The sequence below is a fragment of the Lithobates pipiens genome, unplaced genomic scaffold, assembly GCF_037356315.1.
Source record: "Lithobates pipiens isolate NorthernLeopardFrog02 unplaced genomic scaffold, aLitPip1_a1.2 Scaffold_18, whole genome shotgun sequence".
NCBI lineage: Eukaryota > Metazoa > Chordata > Amphibia > Anura > Ranidae > Lithobates > Lithobates pipiens.
Window position 1 is genome coordinate 548,401,916 of NW_027507758.1, and position 26,597 is coordinate 548,428,512.

A 26,597-nucleotide genomic window follows, 5' to 3' on the forward strand; every position below is an offset into this window, starting at 1 on the left:
ACATGTCTGTACCAGCACCCGGCTCAGCTTCTCAGTGAATCGCTGAGAGCCTGAACTGGCTGAAGGAGGGGGCAGAGCAGAGAACGGTGACTGACAGTGACCAGCTCTCTGCTCGTGAAGCTGTGAGAACCGAGTGATCTGGGATATTATATTGCTTGGTTCTCAGTGTTAGAGCCAGTGGGGGACAGATGCAGCATCGGACCGGTAAGGTAAGTATAAATTTGCAAAACCCCCAAACCCCATACTTCTCTTTTAAGCCTATTCCTATGGTACATATAGACATTCGATGGCAGTCTTTTTATCCTCCAAAAAATGCCTGGAATGGGTCAAAATCTAATGTCCACAGTGCATTTTAAGTTTTCCATAGATCTAGCCATGGGTGGATGGATCTGGTGATTTGGTGGAGTACATTGTTCTATTTTAAGGTTTCAATATATTGGGAGCTATAGAAGAAATTCTGCAATAGTAGTTAGTAGTATTTAGTAATATTGTGTAGTAGCATTAGTTTATATTGATGGTTTTCTGACTATTTTTCTCATATTTCACTCCCTCGTGATGAAGAAATTGATCTAATGCAAACAATTAAAATAAAATTGATCTGATTTATTTGGTAAACATCAGATACAAAGTAACCATTATGTTGCATTAATAAAACGTGTTTCTGGAGTGTAAAGGAAACCTACAGAAAGGAAATATAGAGGTTGCCATTGCTTACATCTCCTCAAAGCACTTGGTTACTATGCTAATACAATGGCTTTACTACTGTTAAGTTATGCGTTTAAAAAGTATATGGATTAGGAGTTGGACTTTACTGAAATGCTTGTCCCAGGTCAGTACCTTAGGTCTCCTGCACACAGGACATAAAAATTGTAAATAGACCTCTATATTACCCTACGTGGCCATGCACACCTAGGGGTTTGCAGGTGGATTTTGAAGAGGAACGTTTACAGCAAGAAAAAAAACACATCACCATGGGTTCAGGAGAGAACCGTTTCAGCACAAAAAACGCAGAACATGCATGAACACACCTAAAAGCTAGACACTAGATAAATAAATATTCTGGCCAATGCTTAGTGTGCATGAGGCCTAAAAGTACCAAACCAAAGGCAGCCAGGCATCTAGCATTTTCAGGATGAGCTCATCAATGGCAACCTCTTTAGTAAAGGACAACTTGGTAGATGCTCAAAATTATACATTAGTGCATGAAATAGCTTTGTTAATAAACAATACAGTGTTGGTGACACAGATTTTATTTTTTTTAAACCATATGGGCCACATGTCAGCACAGAAATGTTGATCACATTGCTTTGCTGATCAATTTATGTAGTCACCATGTTACTCTTAATTTGGCAATTTCAGGACTTTAGGTTTAGGTTAGGTTAGGTTCAGCATTAGGGCAAGTGTCGTCAGGTTTCGATTGGCAAATACAGCTTGCTTTTAGCATCAGTATGAGACGTCCTAATTTTGCGTTCCTCATTGTGCTCCAGTGCGTTTTGCCAAAATGTTCCTGTTTTTGCTCACTCCCATTTTCACTCATCCTTAGATTCCGATATTGTCAAGTACAGTGCAGCAATTTTTTTACAGACTTTTTTTTTTCTGGCCATTCTGGTGTCACTTGAAATGGTGGATAACATGCCCAGTGTGTTCTGATCATCTATGTGTACCCTTAATAAAAAGACTGCAATTCCACTAGTAAAATTTTCTTTTACTGCTCACTTTCCCTTTAAATTAAATTTGTTCAAATTTTGCTTGTAGCTGATAGACTTCGCAAATTGTACAACTGAGATCTGCTGAAGATCATTAGCTCATGACCATCGCTGAGCATTTCCCTGTGAAAACGAGAAGGTTAAAATAAATTGACTATGATATGCATTTGATGGTTTCTATGACAAATTGGAGTTTTGACATTTAAATAATAGAAGAAAGTGAAAAAAGAATGAGCAGACCGTGGCTGAGGAAGTATCTAAAAGATCAAAGTGTAGCATTCCTGGTAACCTTAACTGCTTGCTAGGCAAATAGCACTTTTGAACAGGTATCCTGCTGATGGACCATACACAGTCTTGAAGATGGGATGCTGTTTGACAGGTAGGTCTTTCTTCAAGTTGGTACTTTGGTATTTATTATCTGGGAAGAATAATATAAAATAATCAAATCCTTCTCTTTATAACCTCTAAATATTTAAAAGATAAATATGCCTGATTTCTGCAACATTGAGGTTTTTATGCTGTTGCCAACCCTGACTGTAGGCCCACTCTTTTTGTTCATATTGTTTAGTAACTGAAGGAAGTTTGAACCTTGCATGCCATGGAATATACAGCATCCACTGAGTGTGCAGAGAGCTCTTATTTGCCAAAATTAAAAATGTTTGTCAGGTTCAAGTTTTCCTTCCATATCTACAAAAATATTACCAAAAAGTTTTTTCTTATTACTCTGCAAGCTCTCACAGACCTTTTTCTGGAAAATGTAAAATACCTCTTGCTTCTAGGATTGAGAAACTTGAGGGTTTGATGGCACCATGCTGTTTGGTTTCCCAATCTATAAATAATAATAACAAATAGGTATTAGTTGGGTAAATTATTGCATTTTGAGAGCTTCAAAATATATATTCGAAAGGAGGCAATGCTGTTGCTTTTGTACTGTTCTCAAACAACATGGCAAAAGCTAGAATTCCCCTTTAAGCCGTTAAAAAGCAGGGTCTATACTTTGGTGATTACTGTCTCCTGTTTATCTCATTTAGTTGTGTGGGCTGTTTGTTCCCAGAAATTAATTACACAAACTGTAATTGATTTGTTTATGAATAATTGTTTCTATTAAATATAATTGCCTGCATTGATGTACGCTGAATATTAACTTTCTTGCAAATGCACAGAAGCCAAGATGCATTGTTCCCACAGGTCTTAAATCCTTTCGACTTACAAAACTATTCATACTGTGTTTCATAATGTAATGTTTACCTGGTGAGTCTGAAACGCTGTTAGTACAGTTTGCAAGTGGGCCAGTAGTTTTAAACATTGCCACAATTCCTATCGCTTACCTTCTGTTGTTAATAACAATAGCATATTTACACAATGGTACAACGTGTTTATTTCCTGCTGGTATGTATTGTTATACCCTTTTTATTACAATGATGTTGTGTTTACTTGCCAAATTAATTTTATTCCCTTTTGTTATTTTTTTTATTATGACATATATATGTGCATGTTGCCTTCAGGTTGTAACCTCAAAACCTAACCACTCTTACTCTAAATGGTAAAAACAAATGATAGTAATAATATATATATTACACAAGTGACATAGAAGATCAATGGGTTTAGTAAAGGCATTGCCTGTATTTGGGGAGCAGTGATGTCATCCCTGTGAATTATAAGTGATGACATCAGACCTGCACATGATACAATATTTTTGAACATATAAATATACAGAATATTACATCACGTTACTTATTTTGAAGGTGTTCCACAATGCAACTGAGACAGTAAACGCACACAGGGGTCAATCCCTACAAGCTCTAAACTGTAACTTGTGTAATATAAGGTTTAATGTATCCCCTTCTTACTGTGACATAATCAAGACCTACTAGGTCGCAGAGGAGTTCCATGATCTGTATAAAGACACTTGGTCTGCAGATCTGTGCTTTTGTGTATCCATAGAACACCTCAGTGATCCGATACATCTTTTTATTTTACAGTATGGTGTGCATTATTCCAATTAGATTTATCTATATGGTGCATTGGGGGCATTAGAGGCACTGGTGCAGAGGACTAAGCACAGACAAAGTACTTTAAAGCTTTAATACAAGGATAAAGAACTTTATTTTCAATCAATTGCAGGAATGAAACAGTGCATGCAGGGAACACAGAATACTGTTTATTTTACTATGTTAAGACTCGCCTGTGTAAGAATCGAGAAAAAGAAAACATAAGTACAAGATCATATAATAAATTCAAGTCATATGTTTTCTTTGAAATTATTGTAACCCCCAACGTGTCAAGAGGTCATTGGAGCCTAAATGCCCAAACCAAATTTAGTCCCTCTGATGCCCATACAAAAATGGAATGTGTGGGTGTCACTGGGTGGTGGGTGTACAGACAACAATAAAAATATTATTTCCCACTCTGCCAAATATTCGTTTTTGACAGTGTTCACTTTGGTGAGATTTTCAAAAACGTTCTGTCCTCACTGGAGGTAAGGAGAAATATACCCCTGATGGAGCACAATCATCAATAAAAATCAAATAGAGTCCACAAGTCTCAGATGTATATCCAGATATAGCTGTAGTACACCAGCGCATCCTACTCCTGTTTCTGGGTATTTTGGTGATCTGGAAACCCCATGATCTCTTTTGCATACCTATTTGTATTTCCTTTGGTTGTGAGGTTTCTATGTGTTTTTTACACATCCATTTTTGATTGTACTGCATGTTCCTCATTGGTGCAACTTGGTGTAGATTTGGCCCCATGAATTTTGATGGAATTTCCTGCCCATAATGGCAGAGTTCATTCCCTAGACAGGCAAGAGATATTGCTTGTCATTGGCCAAGTGTAAGAGAAAAAAATGAAGATGGAAAAGTGTAAAGGTAAACTCAAATGTTCCCATAGACACCATTCAAATTCAAACCTGCTTGGCAATACAACAAACAGTGAGAGGACACTGCACAGCACGCTCTACAAGAAGCAGACCCAGCCCACATGTGAGGTTCTCTCTGAAATCTCATTAAAGTGGGTTAAACACACTCTGTGACTTTACCACAATTACACTGGATTCTGAATTGCTTTAGCATATCACCGATCATTGTTTTACCTGTTCCCTTTGATTGCCCTTTTTCTGGCAAATGCACTGTATCACACAGAATGGAGCTAAACTAGGTACTATTTTTTATAAGGAATCTTGGGATAAAAGAAAGAATGCACAAATGTCTGATGCCATTCATTACAGTATTTTTTTACTTTGTGCCAGTGTTGCTGATGCCCCCAAATGCTCTCACTTCATCTTCAGTTCAATAAAACAAAAACAAAAAAGAGAAAACAAAAAAAAGGAGAAAAACTAATTCTTAATTGGAACCCTGGCAATGTCTGTCTTTTCTGTTCTGCAGAAATGTTGAAGGAGCTGAACCAGCAGCGTAGAGCGAAAGAGTTTACAGACCTGAAAATTATTGTTGAAGGCAAAGAGTTTGAAGTCCATCAAAATATTCTAGCTTCCTGCAGCTTGTATTTCAAGGACCTGATTAAAAGGTTTGCCTCCCTTCCAGCTGTGATCTGGTCTGTTCTTTTGTAGGGCGCATATGTGTGGCTTTTTATTATTTCATTTTATTTTATTTTTCTTTTCTTCCCATTTCTTGCAGGTCTGTGAAGACTGAATCTCCTTGTCACAGAGCCAGTAGCCATTCTTTCCCGTTTTCTTGAATGTACTCTCAAATCGAACCCTCAGAGACGTGTAATGCATATGGGACTACTGTGTTTGTATTGTTTTCTGGTGTCCTGGTTTAGCCTCTCTACTACCCATACACAGGCTTTTTGGTGTAGTTTTATTGAAGTGTGCCTGCTGACTTTATAGGATGGAGGCAGCCATATATTAATCACTTTTCAGCTTATGAGCTAGTGACAGTACCTTCAGGGACATGCTTAAAATCTGCATAGGGAATTGACCATAGCTTTGCGAATATGGTCCACTCTGCAAAATATATATTTAGCATGTTTTCTGAGTGAGGAAATAAAATATCAAAAAGAACAAAATGGCCACCAAATTTGTCATATAAATTATGAAGTGTATGTTGTCTCCTATGAACCAATCAGTGTCTCCCCTACATAATCAAATATGCCCTAGAAACAGAAGATCTAATTGGTTGAAAGGAGGGAATTAGAAACTGTCCCTATTCAGACATTTCATACATGGGGCCTGTTATGGCTAGGTCATCTATATGCATAATGTGTCAGCCCAGGAGCTGCCTGGCACACACCCAGCTAATAACAATTTGGCTTAAATAAAGGCCCAGGCCACTTGCAAATACCAATTTATCCTTGGTAGCAGCATTAATGACTAGGCTACATCCTCTTGATTATTCATTTCCCTGAAAGAATGGTTGCCTCCACTGTGTACATGGCTGCAGATACACTGAGAATACAACGCAAGCCTGAAATGACAACATTCATGAGAGAGATGTGTCTCTGTCAGTATCAAACCAATAAATATAGTGCAATATCAGCATTAACTATCAGAGATATTAAAAAGCCCATGGTAACATATGTTTCCATCTACTATGGTATTTCATAGGTCCTCGGCTAATTGCCTTCGTAGCCAGTTTATAAGATAATTCAGCTGTCAGTAATTTAGAGCTAAGCTTAGCACAGTCATGACATATCCTCTTAATTGTTTTTAGCTGAAATACAGTTTGCATCAGAAATCAATTGCACGTTCCCTTAATTAAATGTAATATCTGCCTAAATGGAACAGTTTGACAGTAAGATCAGTTTTTGCAGTGCGATTTCTTCAATACATCGCTATATTTAGCTTTTTTTCTCTTAAATCCATGAATACTAGGGTGTATAATATCTTCCTTTTTTTCATATTTTCCAGAACTTTTTTTTTATCAGGGAAAATATTAAAGTATGGTTAAAAAATATAGTAAAAATAACAACAACACAGTTTTACATTTAAAGTTCCTGTATTTTACCAGGATTGTGAATTTTTCATACCCTGGTAACATTTGTTTTTATAAAGCTGTGTGATGCCCAATCACACATATGCATTGCAGTTTTGGTCGTAGTACCATTCGTTTTCTATGGTAGCCCAATGCGCTAAGGCAACCCATCTTTCAGGGCACTTCAGCCCATTGTAACGCACTACCTTACATTGAAAAAAAAGTGCATGTTGATTTTCTGGTCTGTTCTGGTTTGTTGGAAGGCCATTCAAATGAACAGTCTGTCATAATGCAATGCACATTAATGAACAGTGCATTTGAATGGAAAAGTTTGACTGGGCCGTTTTCCTTTTCTGTCTTTTTTTATGCTAAGACAGGTTGACTGGCATATTGAATATTCAAAGTACTAACAGAAAAGTCAGTGCTACTACCCATATAACATATAGATAGCAGACCTCCCAGGTGCTCGATCCACAGTCATTGGCTGAGTAGAGTAATGTAGGAAAGATGATCCACACTCCGGTTGTTGCTCTTAAAAAAGCCACATTTTATTGAAAAGCCATAGTGCACAAATGCAGATAAAAACAGTTGATGCGTTTCAGCCTATAAGGCCTTAGTCATAACAACCACTTATGACTAAGGCCTTATAGGCTGAAATGCATCAACTGTTTTCATCTGCATTTGTGCGCTATGGCTTTTCAATAACTTAAGATTTTTTTAAGCAGAGTGTGGATCATCTTTCATACATATTGAATAATCAGCAAGAATTCTGTGTTGTGCATGGAAGATATTGAGCCTGATTTACTAAAGGATATGTCCCTACAGTGACGCATTGATCATGAGTGAACAAACAAATCGCATGCTTACAAAATTTATTATAAACATGCCATGCATACAGACACCCTTGCACAGGCTACATTGTTTATATGTTGAATTTACTTACATGCTTTGGTACGCTTACATGCTTACGTGCTTTGGTATGAAATATATGCTCCAGCATAAAAATGTACAACTGAGCCACAGTGCCTAAAATAAAAATTTGATTTTTGCCTAATATAGTTGGATCTATCTAATCTATGTTACATTTTTTCAATGTGCATACCATGTAGGATAAAATCGTTCTCAAGTGGTTACGGTTGTCATCAATACATCACCACTAAAAAAAACAAAAAATAAATACAAAATTTGTAAGTAGCCTCAATGCACCCTACATAAAGAGGCAAGTAATGCACCTAAGCAAATCATGGTGCGTATGTGTAGTTCAAGCACTAGAATGCAAATGCTGCTGCTTGGAATAGAGATTTCAGTGAGAAATATCCATTTGTACATTCGCTTTCTCCTATGACAGCATAGCCTACATGTTTTGTTTTGTTTTGACACATCGTCAAGCTTGGCACGTGCATGTTTTATTTTCTTAGTAAGCCACTCACAGTCATTTTTTTTATTATTTAATTTATTTTGTTAGAAAATTGTTGAGGTGCACATTGCATAGAGTACCTTCTTGTTGCCAAGGCAAGGCACAAAAGAAGCATTATCTAAATATACAATATATATCGCAAGCTAGCACTGTTGAGTAGGCCTTGGATATCAGTGTATGATTTGAAAACTATGTTTAGGGGTATGAACGCTATGGAAGTGATCTACTATAGGCAAATCGACTGTGCAAGTGCAGTTGCTCCAAAGCATAGTAAATGGTTGCGAAGATTCACTTTACAAAGAATACCCAATCACACTCAAGGAAAATAAGAAAACAGCATTTTTGTTTGCACATGATTGGATGATGGAAGTTAGAAGAGCTTAGCCTCATTTACTAAGCTGTAGAGCAACGGGGCTTGCAAAGTGTACAGTCTGTTTTCCTTTATTAAATGTGTGGGCGTGATGCAAGTGTATCATAACTATCTATCTCTTCTTTGGTTTATTTTCTTTAGTAAATCAGGCCCATTGTCCCCTCTGACACTTGCTTCACTAATATTCAGTTTTGGTAATTTCTGAAACTTTTACATATCTCTTTCATATGTATTATTAGCGTTTTTTTTTTATACAAAACACCATGTGTTAGATTGCTGTTAAGGTGACTTTTTCATGTGAAAAGTATGGGGGCTTCAATTGCTGGGCTTTTTTTGAAAATTATAATTTCCTGGTTGTGTCTGCTTTGCCTAGTTTTCTCTTCACATGCTCAAAAGAGAGGTCAGCAGTGGTATCCCCTATACTTTCTTGCAAAGTAGTCACTTTAAATAAATAAGGTTTTGGAACAAAAGCCACAGAGTAGGAAACCCAGTCAGGAAACTGTTCTTTGGGTAGCACCTATTTCTACTAACATCCATTATATTAATCTTCGTGCATTCTTTGCTTTGCAGCCTGAGCCCCGAGCAGAGTCCCAGAGCAGGAGTGTGCTAGCTGTTGGAGACGTCAATTTCCATTTTTTTTTTTTTTTGCTTGCTATGAGAATTACTGAATTTTACCAGAAATACTGTCAAAACTAACACTGTGGCAGTGACATTTTTCTTTCAGGGCGTTGATGGGACCGGTCCTATCTTTTACTCATTTTTGTTTTCTTTGTTGCTGCCAAGAGCTTGTGTTTTATCCTGTAATGTACCATGATGACTTGCTTGCTGTGTTGATTGTTTAGCAATAACGCACGCCTTTGGCCCAGGGGTGCTGAATTAGAACTACCATCAGAAAGCCTAAGACGTTAAAGTTGAACTCCAGGCAGATAATAAATCAAAATAATCACATAAAAAAAATTACATGTATTATAAGTGCAGCTAATTTAAGCACATGAACCTGTCGTAAGAACGGCATTTTGCAGTCTTTTGTACAGTAGCACTTCTGGGGAGAGGGAGGCCAGTACGCTGAGCTAATACAGAGATGAATGAATCAGCCTGCTGATGTTCTTTCAAGTCCATTCACAGACTGAGGCATGAAGGTTACTAAGCTTCATTGCCTAACTAGAGTAGAAAAAGTGAGGGTAGGTTCCTTGCTTTGGTATCTGGCTGGGATGTGTAAATCTGAGGACTGGGTGAATATAAATAGAAATACTTTGCCAGCTATTGTATATGTATTTCAATGTTGTATTTATCTATTTGCTTGTAGTTCAGCTTTACGTGCTCTTTGAAACAGCACTTGTACTGCACCCTGGCATCTCAGTGTTAATGCAGTAATACTAAGGCCCTCTCATCACTTGCTACTATGTCCCTAGGAGACTTCTTACAGGTGGAATCTGTGTTATTTTCATAGAGAACCTAGCAGCAGAAGACACCTAAGGTACAATCAGATTGAGATTTTTTGCCACTTCTACACACAGCTTCTCACTTGCCTTTAGGTAGAAAAGGCCCAGACCCTCATGCAATGCAGATACAACTCCCATTAATAATACACTACAAGTAAAAGCTTAATTGAGATGCCTAGCTTTTCTGTGTTTGTTTTATTAGGAATGTCAGCTGTAAGCCCTTGTACACACAGTCGGACATTCTGACAACCAAATCCGTTGGATTTTGTCCGACGGATTTTGTCCGAAACTGTTGCATACACACGGTTGGACAAAGTTGTCGGAAAATCCGATTGTACATAACGTGATGGCGTTATTTCGTTACGACGGGACTACGTTCAGGCTAGTAGCCAATAGCTTTGGTCTAGGAATTTGATCTGAGCATGCATGGCACTTTGTCCGTCGGAGTAGGCTACACATGATCGGAGTATGTCTGATCGGAGCATTTTGTCGGAAAATTTTACGGACAAGTTGGAAAATTTGGTCAGTCGGATACTCCGATGGAAACAGTCCGATGGAGACCACACACAGTCGGATTATCCGACAAAACGGTCCGATAGGACACATTCTGTCAGAATCTCCGACCGTGTGTACAAGGGCTGAAACACTCCACCTCTTTCCCAGAAAAAAATATACCAAGGCAAGAGCTATCACACTAATTGGCATGTGACTGTTAGGAGCCAGGCAGGGGCCTCTGGTGCATGGTGGAACATATTTGACAAAAGTGTGTTCTTAGGAGCATAGTATGGCTGTTGTATACCAGTAAACTGGCTGTTTACACTACTAGAACAGCCTTTCACAACCATTTTACCCAAAAAGAACCCATATTAAATTTCTGGTCTCTGGGAATACCTGCTGAACCAATATTATTGGAGGCCAGTGAGAAAAATGCCCCTTACATTGGTGACAAGTGGAAAGAATGTTCCCCATTACAGGGGTGGTTGAAATGCCACCCTTTCAGAGAGCTAAAAAGATCAATAACGTCATGCATCTGGCTCTCCTAAATGACACTGACCCATGAATTATACAGGCACCATCAGATGAAAGGTTAATCATCCACAGCTCAAGGAACCCCTTGTGGCCTCTGGAGGAATCCTAGGGTCTCACAGAATCCTGGTTGGTAATGGTGGTTCTAGAAGATAACTACTTAAAAATGTTTAAAAGGGAATTGCAGAAGCAGTTATATAGCTGTAATACATAGCCAGTATTGCACTCATAAGATGTTATGGTGGTTCAAAATTGATTTAGGTCATGCTTTTGGGCTAGACTTTGGCACATTAATACAATGGGAGAGATAGGAAAACTAAAGCAGCTTGGACCCTGGAAAATGGAGTATTATCCCCTTTGGGAAAAAAAACACACAGTTTTGCACTTTTAGAGTCCAAGTCTAGTTCTTTAGATGTTCCTTATTTTGTGTATTAATGCAGTGCGTAATTGAACAAATCATTACTCTCCGGGTCTTGATCTAGTGTCTTGAGGAAGAACCTTCTTTGCTGTCAGTGAGCCAGGTTCATCACAGTGTATTATAGGAAATCAAACGAAAGAATAATTGTTTGCTACAGGCAACAGTGTTTTCTTTAGATTTCTTAAGAGGCTTTTTGAGTTTTTATAGAATTTTATATGTATGTGATAGATCTGCTGTAATAGGAATTCAGAGCTTAGTGCAGTGTTTTGTGTTATTTCTAGTTTATTTTCATTAGATACCGTATAGGCATTTACCTCAGTGTCTGATGGCTTTTATCACTTAACACAAGTAGAGAGGCTACTTGCTTCTCTGATAATATGGTTGAAACCCTCTAGTTTGTTTTAAGGAAAGTCTTCTACTCTTGTATGTGTTTAGGCTTTTGAAATTCAATTTATTTTATCACTTAGCATGAAAAATCCATCAAAGTTTTTATTTTCCTTTCTTCCCAGTTATGCAAAATGAGTAGGATTTATTGATGCAGCTATCCGGGCAGCTGGCTTACAGTAGCTATATCATACTTTAAGCAGATCATACACATAGCAATTTAATGCAGAAATTCCAAAGCAAACAAACACATAAAATGGTGGGTTCGATTGTCTACATGGAAATGAGAAATTGCCCTGATAGAAACCTGGTAAAAAAAATATCAGATTGCTTTTGATAAAATTGTTAAAGCTTTTCTGCATTTTCAATTGTCATTTCTTACTGGAGGAGTGTCTCCTGACATTATTTGTCAATTGCTGAAGTGCTCCCTTACATTGGTGGTCAGTGGCGTTTTGCCACCTTTCATTGGTGAATATTGTAGAGGTGCCCCTTTACATTGTTGGGTCAGTGTAGTGTCCCCTGCATGATAACACCAGATCCATTTAGGCAATGTCTAGTGGAAGATCAGTTTTTGCTTTTTGCATCAGCTGGATGTCGACAGACCCAGAGTACCAAGCAGGAGAACGTGTTTAGGTACTTGGGTCTAGCAACATTCATAGACAGACAGATATGAAATAAGCAGAACTGTAGATAGATAGATAAATAGATAGATAGATAGATAGATAGATAGATAGATAGATAGATAGATAGATAGATAGATAGATAGATAGAATGAATCTCATTTTATTTGCACAGTATACTTTTATTGTTTGTTGTAGCTGATACAGCTTACAGTATAAAGCTTTTTAGATGAAAACTAAGTTCAGTTACATATGAAAGTAAATTTTAGCATATTCAGTAAGCTGTCACATCTGTCTGCCTTGCAAAGCTTTATCCTGAAAGAAGAAAAAAAACTGAATGAAATTTTGAATTTGTGTTTTATTCCTCACGCTCAAAGAGAAAGAGATAGAGAGGTCTTTTGATTTATAATGAAATGTTTGATGGAGGTTTCTGACAAAGTTTACTTTACGAGCTCTTTTTATCCCACATCCACTTTTCTACCATCTCTGCACAGTTTTTAATTTATTTATTTTTGTTCTTGTTTCCCTATCCATTCGTTAAGATTTATCATGTCTGTGTGTGAATAAAAGGAACATTTTCTTGGGAGAGATCTAAAAGTTTAGAAAATTCTCAAAATCCTTTAGGTTCAGTTAACTCTTTTAGAGAGAACCTGTCATCTTGTACCACACTCATGTCTTTAGATTTCTATATGAAATAAATATGGCATAAAGATGTATTCTGTAAACAGTGCAAGAAGCAAAACTCCAAGTCTCCAAGTGACTTTTCAAGTAACTTCAGAGCACTGAATAACTCCGATTGGATGCTGTGAATACTGCCCATTGTACTTAGTACTTAGCTAACTGCACTGTGATTTTGAATACGTTGCACCTTTTTTTAATTATGCACTGCCTTAAAAGGCTCAGCCAAACAAGCATTATGTGTGCTAAGCCATAGTAATCAACCACAGTTTTCAGATTACTGTTATAAGACAAATAAAGAGGTGATTTATGATTATATATTTGTAGAAACCCTTAAAACTAGGAGTATCCTTGAGAAACTTTGTAGTTGATGAAAAATACCCAAACGTGACTCATAGGTTTGCTTTGTTTAAATTTTCCAGCTACTATGAACTGACAATTATAGAAAACCCACAAATATCCAAGATATTTAATTTGAGTGAGATTGTCCAGCGATCTCATATAGATGTGATGATTAAATGTCCAACAAATGTTGGCCATAAAATAGCCTAGTTAAATTATGGAAAAACCAAAGGGAAACAATTTTTTTTCATCGATGTAGCATGTACATATCTACATTTAATATGTCCAATGATCATGTTCAATGATCATAGCAATTGCTGTAGGTTGACTTATGTTCTCATGGTCATTGCCAGTGTCAGTGTCTCCCCCCATTGCATCAATTTGGTGACATGAAATTGATAAATAGGAATATTTGAAGGCAATTACCTATTTGCATTGGTACATGTTAATTGTCAGTATCTGTCAGAAAAAGAGGGAGCAGCTGAACCAAAGTGATAGGTATGCTAAAGGGAAGAGAGACAGCAGTAAGACAGCCTTTGCTCCTGGCAGTGATTTTCTTCTTACCCTTTTTTCCAGCTTGATGATTTTCTGTCAATGTATAGCACATTTGTTTTAAGAAGAAGAATTAGCCAGCGCTACAGGGGTTGATTTACCAAAGGCAACTAGGCTCTTCACTTTGCAAGGGGATTTTCCTTTAGCTTAGTGATTGAAGTGAAGCTGTTCTGACTTCTGTCTTCCAATCATGTGCCATAACAAACCTTTTTTACATTGCACGTGATTGGTTATTGGCAAAGTGAATTTTCACCACATTAGGGCAACACAGTGAATTGCCTTTAAAAAATCAACCCCATAATATTTGCTGTGGTCTCCTTGGTACTTCCTATCTACTTATTTCTAAAGGTTTGGTATATTGTGAATCAATAAGACATGACAGATGATGTGATAAAGTAGCTGGAGTGGTTTAAATGATTGACACACTGGGCACACAGTAGAATAGGAGGTTGTCATCTATCCACAGCTTGGCTCTACTAGTTTTGCCTTTGGATTGACTCTTCAAGCCTGAATTCTTTAAATTTTCCTTAAAAGTAAAATGCAAAAACAAATTAGTTGGCCAGTAACTACAGTTTTTGTTCATTTCCTTATCTCTAGTTGTGTGGGATTAGTCACATTATATAAGTATTGGAATGTGGAACAGTTATGAAGAGGTTACATCACTGATGCCTCTTCTTCTATATGTTGCTGGCAGTCATTTTGTGAAAACTTACACAAGCCAACTTTTTTAAATACGCAGAGGCCAAAAACAAGAGAAATGTAAAACCCACCTTATGATTATGTATGATATATCCTTTAGGACATGAACTTTATGCTTCTAAAATCCATGGCTGCTCTAGCAATGACAAGCTAAATTGCTCCAGAAGAAATGCAGAAAATATAAAAAAAAAAAAGTTCTTTTAATGGCCAGACAGGACGCAGACACATGTGTTAAGGACTTAGAGCAACAGTATATTTCATTTACGAAAAAGCAAATAGTAACTGGAATGAAGAGAAGTAGAATCCCTCGGCCCTCTTACTGTTTCCATAAAAAGTTTCTGCCTGTTCTATCTTAGAAGATATTGCTCTGGGCTCAGTGTGAGGGATTTAGAAGGCAATGCAACTATGCCTCATAGGGCTTAAATTGTTTATAAATGTAATTTGAGATAACAAAGACACTTTCCACACCGGGCACATCGGCTGTGGGCTAGAACAAACCTGGTTGAAAGAGAATAAAATAATTTAATTTTATAGATGGCTTGATGCCGTGGAATGTTGTGACACTACAGCAGTAGCGGAATGGGATTTATCAGTTCAGTCAGTCAGTTAATTCTTGTTCTAACCTTCACTTATGCACCATCTACTCAAGAAAATAACAGTATTACAAAATCATGCTGAAGAGAGAGAGAGACTCACAGTTTTTTTTTTTAAATAGTGATGAAAGAAACAGAGCTCATAAGCCAGATTATTTCACAAAAAATAATTTATTTTGTCTTTGTCACATGAAGTACTCCTGTCCTGGCCTGCAAAGAGCCTAGGGTAGATCAAGTCCTGTGTCCCTTTGGGGTACCTTGGCTAAGACCACACTATTGACTTGAAATTAAGCCCTACCCCTCCCAATGCTAAACTCTACCCATTACCCATCTTAAAAATGAACTCTTAACCTAAATGCCCTTACAACCTATCTATTAAAACTAAAATACCCTGTAAACCCTTATTTTATTAACTTGTCAAATCCTTGATCCTAACCTGACCCTTTACTATAATAGGGTAATGGCTAAGACCACACTATTGACTTGACATTAAGCCCTGCCCCCCAATGCTAAGCTCCACACATTGCCTATTAAAATGGAGGCTCATGGGGAAGTAGAGTTTTTGTCATTTGACAGTTGAATAACATTGAGTAGGGCCTAGGATTCAAAAAGCTCCACAGGGATTGATTAGAAGATTACAACAGGTGCTACCATTTCTGGGGTGTTATCTTCTGCACATTTTAGGCTACAATATCATTACTAGGCTTAGGTACTAATCAGGGCAGCCATATTGTGGACTAAATAAAATTTAGAAAACATTGGGCAAAGGTCTTCTAGCCCAGTTTTTCACTTATGTATTCCATTAAACATCATGAAATATTTTTGTGTTCAGCCAGGATAATTACCCGAAATCTGTCTTTACATTGATTTGTCATAGTATATCTGATAGCTGAGATTAAACTTGCAATGGAAATTATTAGTATGAAAGTTTTTGAGCAAAGGCAAAATACTTAGCAAAGCTTAGAGCAGTAAAAGAGTTCACAGGGTGAGGGTGTCACTTGCTCAATGTTTGCCCAAAGCACGAGCACAAGCAAGGTTTGCCGTGCTTTGGTTTTTGGCATCAGCAGCCTGGCACTGATTAAGTTAAAATTATATTGGGTAACAAATTTACCCTGATCTTTTACCTATCCCTAACCTGACCCTAACACCTAATCCTGACCCTCACATGAAATATATTTAACCTATAAAATTAAACAACATTAACACTCAACCTTCACTCTAACTCAATTTTGAAAATGAACCCTTAACCTAAATGACTACACAAACTATCCCTTAGCACTAAAATACCCCATTAATCCTTATCTTATGCACTTAATCCTTGATCCTCACCTGACCCTTCACTAACCCCCTACACTAATATAATCCCTCCTTTCTTTATCAAAGCCCGGAAGTGATGGTGCCAAAATGTAACACTCTTACGCCAGGATAAAATAGTACCAACACCAAAACACTGATATACTGGAGCTATATTAGGGAAATGGTGTGTAAAAATAGGTAGACTTACAAAAGTGTCTTTGCCCTCCTTACCTGTGCATGCATGTAGAGCAGAATGGGTAAACTTATAACAGTAGTGGTAAAAAAAAAAAAAAAAAAAAAAAGTTTTATCTGTTTATTTCAGTCAATAAGACAAAAAGCCAATAATTTAACATGAATATAATGACATTAACACCTCACCCAATTTTGGTTTATTAATGACAAAGCAGCATGACAGTTTTCTATGGGCTAATGATATCATAAACGGAAAGGAAACCATTTTTGTATAAGTAAGGATGTGCCTCTTTGGGCTATGGGCTATGTCTATGGGAATTTAAAAACCACTTGAAGCAGTGGTCAAATTCAACTCAAAAAGAGATCAAACGAGATTGTTAATGAATTTTGAATGATCTCAGAAGCATTAGAAACTGATGTCAAACGTATGCCATTAGCAGAAGCCCAAAGCCTGATGACGCAGGCTCTAACACGGTTCATTAGATTGCAACCTGACATTTTATTAGCAGTTAGTGGCATTTCATGGTAGTAAGGAAACCATTTTTGTGGATAGATTCTAGATCCATAGGAATATGACCTATAAATCACCTTGGAGCCTAACCCTTTTAATACTCTTGAAAAACCATTTGTTATCACAAATTCTAAACTGAAAGTTAATCATTCAATCCAGAGCTTCTATGATTCCTCAGTGTGTTGTTCTAACAGTGTGGAAAGATGTTTTTTTTTTTCTTTTGCGCTATTAGCATGCTGGGGACTCTTCCTTTAGCTAAAGAAAAAAAGTAACCTCTAAAAGCTACTATACTTAAGAAATAATTGTATTATCTAGATCTCAGCTGTTTACTTATGCAGATGAATCTTTCCGGATGAAGTTTAATGCAGATTTGAAGTGTTTTGTACAGGAATCCACTACCATAATAAGAATATAGCAGCTGATTCAGTAGTACCTACTTACAGAAAAGCACTTCTCAAATTCTGGTAATTAGCTGCTCTAATTAACTAGAACCAATTTAATGCTCAGATATTGTCTTTCCCAGGGCAGGCAGAGTGTTTCCCATGAAGTATACTTTCCCGTAGTTGCTTGCTGACTTCACAGCGGTTCTGACGAACTCTGCCCTCTTAAAAGCTAGACCTATCTTGCAGAGGCCGAATAATGCATTTATCATTGCTGGAATAAAAGCAAGCAGACGTTTCAGGTTACAACAAAATCAAATACAAGGAGAATGATTATAATGTTTCCTGGATGCACTGTTTAAAAAATAAAGATTATTGAGTTGACAGATGTTATCCGAAGACATGAGCTTTGCTTGCTGGGTATGAATTTTTCAAGGAACTGCAGAGTGGAAAAACTAGGAAGTAATTTTATTAGATTTCTCTGAATGCAACGGTCAATGTTAGGATTCATGCATTAGATGTTTTAAAGTTGGATTCCAGGCAAACAGGTAAATGCACAGATAAAATACATACCAAAGCTTGTGCATTTCTGTCTAGTCAGTCCCTATTACATAGCCCAGCCATGTCTGACCAGGCAGGTAATTTACTTTCCTTTTCTGCAGTTAAGTAACATTTACCGGTTTTATACTTTCCCAGCTTGTAACTGGACAGTGAAGGAGAAGCAGAAGACTGATGAGCTCACCTCTCTGACACTCTGCTCTCTCCTGCTGTCATCCTGTCCCTTGGTAGCACATAAGCACTACGGCACACCTGATTGGCTCCTTGTTCTGTTTCACCTTCTGCCAACTTAATATTGCTATGCAGAAGGCCGATACTGGGTCTTCAGGACTTTATGCTGTATGTATTTAAAAATGCATTTAATGACTCAATAATGAATGCCAAGCCACATGAATTTGTGTCTTTTATACCTACCTGGTATTCCGCTTTAAGGTGGAACTTCAGCCAAACAGTTTTTTGTCCCTTTAGATCAGGGATTTGCAATTAGCGGACCTCCAGCTGTTTCAAAACTACAAGTCCCATCATGCCTCTGCCTCTGGGTGTCATGCTTATTGCTGTCAGAGTCTTGCTATGCCTCATGGGACTTGAAGTTCTACAACAGCTGGAGGTCCGCTAATTGCATATGCCTGTTTTAGATTGTTTAGAGAAGGACTAGAACTTCTGGGAGACTTGCCCTCATCTCCTGTTCTGCCTTTTTCGTTTTAAGTAAACAGCCAATCCCAACTAGCCATGCTTTCATTAGCATTCTAAGAAATAATATGAAACAGGAAATTGGTAAAAATGTGAGCAGGTTCACATATTACTATAAATGGTACTTTAATTTTCTTTAATAGCTGATCCCCATACACATTGCTGGATTTTGTTATATGAGGCCTTTTTTTTTATGTTGTGTAGCAGATGTCAGTATACTTTATGTAAGGATATATGGAGATTTATCGTTCTACATCAGTGAAGAAGGTTACACAGGCTTTTCTAACCACTAGCTCAAATCTGCGTTGTGAGAGGGGGGAGCACCATTATGTGATGCTGGTAGAGAATCAACATAAGGGCTTCCATTAGATGTGACAACGATGAATTTGCTAAGCAGGTGCCATCTGTCATGTTAATGTGAATGCTGCCAATCCACCTACCTTGAGGGACATTGACCTGCATAATGTGTTTCATGTAAATATCTCACTTGATTTCCATGATTGCCTGCATTTAGCAAAACATCTAAATTTTTTAATTAATAAAGTAAACCTTTGAACTTGTTTTTTAATTTAGGTTTAGATATTTTAGATTCTTGGATAGTCAATTTCATTTTATAAAATGGTAATATTATGTGCAAATTATAGGTGGATATAAATACTTGTTCTTCCCAGCAACTAAAGAGATTCTTCCTAAATAAGAGCCAAAAAACAGTTATCTGCTAAATAAAACAGATGTAACCAACAATTTTTTTTTTCCAGTAAGTTATCGTGCCAGTTTCAGTTTTAATTTTGGAACACTGTTTTTTGTTTTAGTTGTCTTTGTAGAACCACTAAGCTTAAAGTGGTATTAAACCCAAAACCTAAAATGTATTACATTGTATCTTACCAATCAATTAATATGGTTGGCTGCATTAGTACTCTATTTTTTCCCCTTTTTTTTATCTGGTGATCCAACCAGTAACACACTTCTTGTCCTCAGGTATCGACTATGTGGATGGAGGAGCAACAGGGACAGCAACATTGTTAATCTGGGGAGAGGATAGTCTTAGCCCCTGTACACACGGTCGGAGATTTCCACAACCAAATCCGTCGGATTTTGCCCGTCGGATTTTGTCTGTCGGATCTTGTCCGAAACTGTTGCATACACACGGTCGGACAAAGTTGGCGAAAAAATCCGATCTTTCAGAACGTGATGACGTAATTTCGTTACGATGGGACTACATTCAGGCTAGTAGCCAATAGCTTTGATGTAGGAATTTGATCTGAGCATGCGTGGCACTTGGTCCGATCAAAATTCTCTACACATGATCGGAGTATGTCCGATCGGCCCAGTTGGTCGGGAAATATTTCCAACATGTTGGAAAATTGGGTCCGAAGGATATTCCGATGGAATCAGTCCGATGCATACCACACACAGTCGGATTATCCGACGGCACGGTCTGATAGGACACATTCCGACGGATTCTTTGACCGTGTGTACAAGGGCTTAGACATACTTTCAGATTTAGATGGACTTTATTAACTTTTTAAGTAGTTACAGCAACATTTTTTTTCCTTTTGGCATAAAGGTTTTATATGAATGAACAAAAGCCGATCATTGTAAGCACCCCATCAGTGGTAAATGGCTTGTCTCAACCCTTCAACTGACACTTTTGCTGGCCTTCTTGGTCTGTTAAAAGAAGTTGCAAAATAACAGTATCAATAGGTAAAAATGCAGAAAAAAGAGTGTGAAAAAGAGAAAGCTGATACAGCACTACATCTAAGAATGGTAAGCTACAACATAACACATTTTTGGTTTTGGGTTTAACACCTTTTTAAAATGAAAAATCTGCAATATGTTAAAGAAATCACATCAGCTAGAGAAAAGCAAAATTAAAAGAGGTATGGACTCTAGAGAGAGAGATCATTTTGGCCCTGTACAAATCATTAGACCTCATCTGGAATATACAGTTCAGTTTTGGGCACCAGTTCACAAAAAGGATATCGGGAAACTGGAGAAAGTGCAGAAAAGGGCAACCAAACTGATAAGAGGGATGGAGGAGCTCAGCTATAAGGGAAGATTAGAGGAACTGTTTTTTTTCTCTCTTGATAAGAGGAGATTAATGGTGGATGTGATCAACATGTATAAATACATAAGTGGTCCATATAGTGAACTTGGTGTTCAGTTATTCATTTTAGGGCCATCACAGAGGACAAGGGGGCATGCTTTACATCTAGAGGAAAAGAGGTTTAACCTCCAAATATCTTCACAGTATGAGCTGTGAAAATGTGGAATAGACTCACTGAAGAGCTGGTTCTGGCAGCTCAGTATATTGCTTTAAAAAAGGACTGGATTTTTTCCTAAATGCACATTATATAACGTTAGGATACTAACATTTATAGAAAAAGTTCATCCAGGGAAATATCCGATTGGCTCTTCAGAGATCAGGAAGGAATTTGGAGCAAATTAGATCACACTTTATCGTTATTTATTTATTTTTTTTGCTTTTTACTGGACCAACTATGGTTATATGATGTGTATATGGGGGTTTTGGATTTGTGTGTGTTTTGTTTTTGTTTTGTTTTTTCTCGGTTGAACTGTATGAACTTTTTTTCAACCAGATTAACTATGTAAGGAAAAAAAATAGGTTTGTAAAAGTGCACACATGCAGAAACAGTAAGCTATCATTTTAGGGTAGGTGCAATAAAACAGTATCCCCTCATGGCATTACTTGTGTGTTTGGGATTCTCTAGTCTACCAGCTTCATTGTATGTATGTTTCATGTGTCTATTTACTTTATTTATAGCCATATCTTCTGTTAGGTTTTAAACTTTTACATATTGGTCAATTGTAATACAACTCTCTTTCATATCCTAGGTTTTAAATACTTTTTAGGGGCTCGTCAAAGTGTAACAACTTTAAATTGATGATGTGATTGATTCAGTGTTCTCTGTAAAGAGCTGTGGTATAGAAAATTTTCAGTATATTCAATTTAGACTTTCGAAAAAAACAGATTATTATTAACATTAACTAGCTGGGCTGGTGTTGTAAATAGCAGAGGGTATTGCTAACCAATAACCAGTAACTATCAACCACAAATCAGCTTCCTCAAGTTTAGATTGGTCAAACTAATAGAAGCTGAAATATGATTGGTTGCTGTTACCTGCCCGTCATTCTTCTTTGCTCTGTGCTGTTAAATAAGGCTGAAATTATTCCATCAGGTGTGAGGTCAATGGAGCTCATTCAAAAAAAGTGTCTCAAAACCATCTCAAGGTTGGTAGCCCTTAGCAGCCAATCAGACTACAGCTTTATTTTTTACAGTATGGGCTAAAAAATGAAAGCAAGACTCTGACTGGCCACTCCGGGTGACACATATTTTGCCTTTCAGGCACTTTTTGAAATGAGGCCCACCGCTTTAAACATCTCAGTGTTTTTTTTTTATATAAAGTTTGTTGAAAATAATATATATTTTTTTCAAAATAACTTAATTCTTTTTTTCCCCCCTATCTTTTTTTTTTTTCTCCTCATGACCAAATTCTCTTACTATTTGTTTACTCTTTCAGGCGTGTCTGATGCTGACAGTCACACATAATGATCTGAGGCTTTAAAAAAGCTCACACGAGCACTAATTCACACTTCCCAATGCAGGCAATATCTTGATTCTGAAGTTATTTAGCACTTTACACAGGAAAACTCCTTAAGGATGGCTGCTGGCTTCGTGCGCAAGATCTGGAAGCCCCCCCACCCACCTCCTTCCTTACGCTCTAACCATTTTGTCTGTCTATCTTGTCTTGTATTCTGTTTTCAAAGCGATGTCACTGAGGTCTTCCTTTTAGTGCCTGAAGGGAACAATATATTTTTAGAACAAAACTCTCTTTTTTAACATATAACCTTGGAAAAAAGATCAAATAGCCTGATAAAAGGACAGTGCTTTTTATTTTTCTTCATGGTATATCAGAGCCTGTTTAAAGATCACAGGTCAAAGTGAGTTGATTTAAAAAAAAAAAAAAAAGAAGGAAAGCTGAAACTATATTACTTTCTCTCTATCTAAGGTAGAGCCCAGAGTGGCTAGAATTCCTTCATGTGCCAGTCGGGGCCTAGAAACAGTCCCCTTGTAGTGCTTTGCTCGCAGTTTGATTGATTGGCTATCCTTTATGCTATCTTTATATTTCCCTCAGCGGTGTATTTTAGATATTTTTATATAGCTCTTTTCTTCTTTTAAACTCATGGTAGGGCAAACTTTGCACAAGTAGGAGATAGCAGGAACTTAAGATGGAGGATAGAGAGCCAGGAAAAAAAAAAAAAACAGAACAATGACAGTGACACGTAGCAATACAAATCATTATAGGGTGCCAAATATAAACCATATAGGTGTATATTGTTAATTGGAACTGAATAAACAGATGCAATGGGCTTGTTCAATAAGCAGTGCAAGGAGAAATATACCTGGAATAATGGAATTTTAGGCTACATCCAACTATTCCTAATGCCTATGCTTCTATGCTAACTAACCTGTGTAAGAAAGATGTATATACTGACCCTCTCTGGTCCAGTCATGTGATATCCTGTGTCAGCCAATGGCAGCTGCAGGGAAGAGAGCATTCGACAGCAACTGAGAATGCCTGAGAGCAGTGACATCACCCATAGACTTTATGGCCCATCCCTTGTCAGTGCTCCCTTTTCTGCCCTTTGTGACTGGACCAGACCAGGCTTAAAATAGTTAAGTATATTCATTTTTCCTACAGAGGTTAGCATAGGTGTTGGGGGGGGGGGGGGTTTAAGATTAGATAGGTGTAGCCTGGAATTTCACTTTAAAGGACAGGTCCACACCTCCCTACTTCCTACTTCCTACTTCCCTAACCTATTCTAAGCTAAAGCCCCTAAGCTAGGTAACTTTTTCTAAAAGAAACAGCATTTTGTGATGTTTACAGTTTCTTTTTCCAAGCTGACTGCTCAGTAAGGGTTTGTCTACACTTGTTTCAAAACATGGCTTCGGACATGCTTTTTTAAAGCTCTCTGAACGCCAGTCAAAGCCCCCACGTCACCAAATAAAATGGTTAGCTTACAGTCCTGTTTACACCATGTGTGTGCTTTGCTTCAAAAATTATACCCCATGTCGCTTTAGTGGTGCTTCAAAGCATCTTCAGAACCTCCATAGAAGTCTATGACAAAGCTTGCTTGAAGCACCTGAAGCTTTCGAGAGGCTTTAATTCCGCTTTAACTTTGCTTAGTTTTGGAGAAATTGCAGGTATGAGATATCCACACACACAGGGCATCTGCCAAGCTTCATTAAAGATTCAAAAAAGCACCACAAAGCCTCATCAAAGCACCAGTGAAGCATCGCAGAAGCAGAAAAAAATTAGGACGGTACCAGTCAAGATTACTGCATAGAAGTGGTAAAGACAGCATGAGGGAAATAGGCACACGGGTGGGTAGCTTAGAGAAGTTTAGAAAATTAAAGTGAACCTGACTATTAAAGCCCAGTACCAAGCACAACTTTTTTTAATAGTCAAAAAAATTCCTCTCCCCACTTTACACTTGAATCACTACCACCTGTGTACTAAATAAAATTCGATTGAATAACCTTTCAGTTGCATCTCATAACATAACCTTTTGTAGGTTTAAATACACTTTAGAACAGTAAATATTTCTAAATTGGGGAGGGTCCATCACTTACTGTACTTTTGACAGCAGCATGAGAAATTAAATGAAAGGGTGTCCTGGGACAAAGTCAGGGATAATAACCCAACAGAGTTTTTAACCCTTCCCCCTTCTACTTGGAAAATGTTTTGATGCAGTCTGTCTCCACACTCCACACTTCTTTTTCCGACAGGATGTAAGGAAAAATCTCCCCAGTGAAAACATGGACCGCAACTAAAAATCTGATAGAGGTTCACATATTTCTCCTCTCCAAAAATGAAAATATAAAAAAAGAATAAATTTAGCTTTAAAACATAACAGTTTGAACTCACTTTAGTTTACAATTCATCCTAACCAGTTGCTCTGAGCAGTGCACCCTGCATTTTGTTTCTTCCATTGTTTTATTGGACAAGCCTAGATGTTTTTTTCTCTGTTTTGATCAATAATACAGTATTGTGCTCATTAAGAAAGACGATTAGCAATATTCACAGTGCAATAACCTATAGAAATTAATCCTTCTACAATCTGACTGCAGCAAATAGAAAACAGTTTAGCTATTGCATTTTGCATACCGTTATTTTTCTTTGCTGTGCATTGATAAACAGCTTTTTTTTAAAAACAAATCAGGTTTTTTTTTATACCTGGAAGATGGAATGTAATTGTATTTTTAGAAAAATTCTAGACACTGAATAGAAAAAAACAAAACCGTCAGGGGTTTTAACCATCCTTTACTATGTCCAAAATAAAAAAATAGTTTTAATTAGATTTTAAGTTAACTTTTGAAAAAGAACCCTCCTGCGATTTCATTCTTCCTTGGTATTTCCTAACATCCCTCAAAAGTTTATTATAATTAATAACGCATGAATACCCCTGATGGACCATAGTAAATTCAGTCAGCAAAAACGTTGCTATTACTTGGAATAACAAAGTAATACTTAAATAGATTTTTTTTTCAGGACAAACAACACTTACTTTTGGTGATATTGTCTTGCAAAAAAAAATATTTTATTTTCTATGCACACTATAGATACAAATTTGTAACACAACTAAAAAATAATATTTTTTCCAATATGTGTTAGTGTTAGTTTTAAAACAAATAGAGTTAGTTTATAAAAAAAATGTATACATTTTATTTTATAAATTATCACTAAAATTACAACTATGGTTGAAAGTATTGTGAAGGTTTTGTGATGCAAAAGATGTGTTTGTTGTTTTTTTTTGTAAATAATTTTTTTATTGCGATTCATAAACTATAAATATAAAAATAAAAACTCTTAAAAGTTAATCAATAACATCATAGAAATTAATTTTAAAAATCAACAGAAAAATAATAGCATAAAGAGAGAAAGGGTATGTGGCAACTAACAATTAAGAAAAGTTTAAATAGGAACTATTTTTATTTAAAACACAAAAAAAACGTTTTTAACCTAAAGTTGCTTTATCTAACATCACATGCAGACAAAAAGTAATCCCTTTGATCGGCACTTGTATGAAATAAAAAAAATACCATGCAACAATATTGTTATATTTTATTTCCCAAATAAGCTTCTGAAGACTCTTCTGAATGCTGTTCAGAAGTTTTATTTTCACACTAGCAGTTGCAGACACTGCTCTGATACAGAGCTGTTGTCAGCAAGAACAAGTTGTCGGGGGGCAGTGGCGTTACAGGGCATACAGCATGTGCCCATATTACTTTGTTGACATTTTAGGGCATGCACTGTACACCCGAAGTCCTTAACTAGTTAAATAGTTCTGAGATAAAAAAAAGTCTAAACATTAGACATTGGGATTGAGTTACTTAAACTGGAGAGTGCAAAACCTGATGCCGCTGTGCATTTTAGCCAACCAGATTCAAATTTCAGCTTGTTCAATTAGGCTTTGAGAAAAAAAACCTGGAAGCTGATTGGCTACCATGCAAAGCTGCCCCAGATTTTGCACTCTCCAGTTTTAGTAAATCAACCCCAATGTTTAATAATTTCATGAGCAATGATGCATCTCCCGTTCCCAACTGGATACCAGCTGTTGCTATTAGATTAGACACTATAGTTATATCAAAGTTCTAGGAAATACAATCTACTATAAATATATACTACAGAACTATGGAGAATGTGTACTCTTAAATTACCATATAGTAAAGATTATTTGATAGAACCATTCTCAAAACAGCAAGTAC

At 37.0% G+C, this 26,597-nt stretch overlaps 1 protein-coding gene across 3 annotated transcripts in view; it reads left to right on the forward strand.

The window, feature by feature from the left end:
• KLHL29 (kelch like family member 29) overlaps nt 1–26,597 on the forward strand; it is a 1,407,189-nt gene that overhangs the window by 1,093,060 nt on the left and 287,532 nt on the right. For all 3 annotated transcript variants that reach the window (XM_077488859.1, XM_077488857.1, XM_077488858.1), the window contains one exon: nt 5,093–5,231. In XM_077488859.1, coding sequence (XP_077344985.1) covers nt 5,093–5,231 — 139 coding nt within the window. The remainder of the gene's footprint in view (nt 1–5,092; nt 5,232–26,597) is intronic.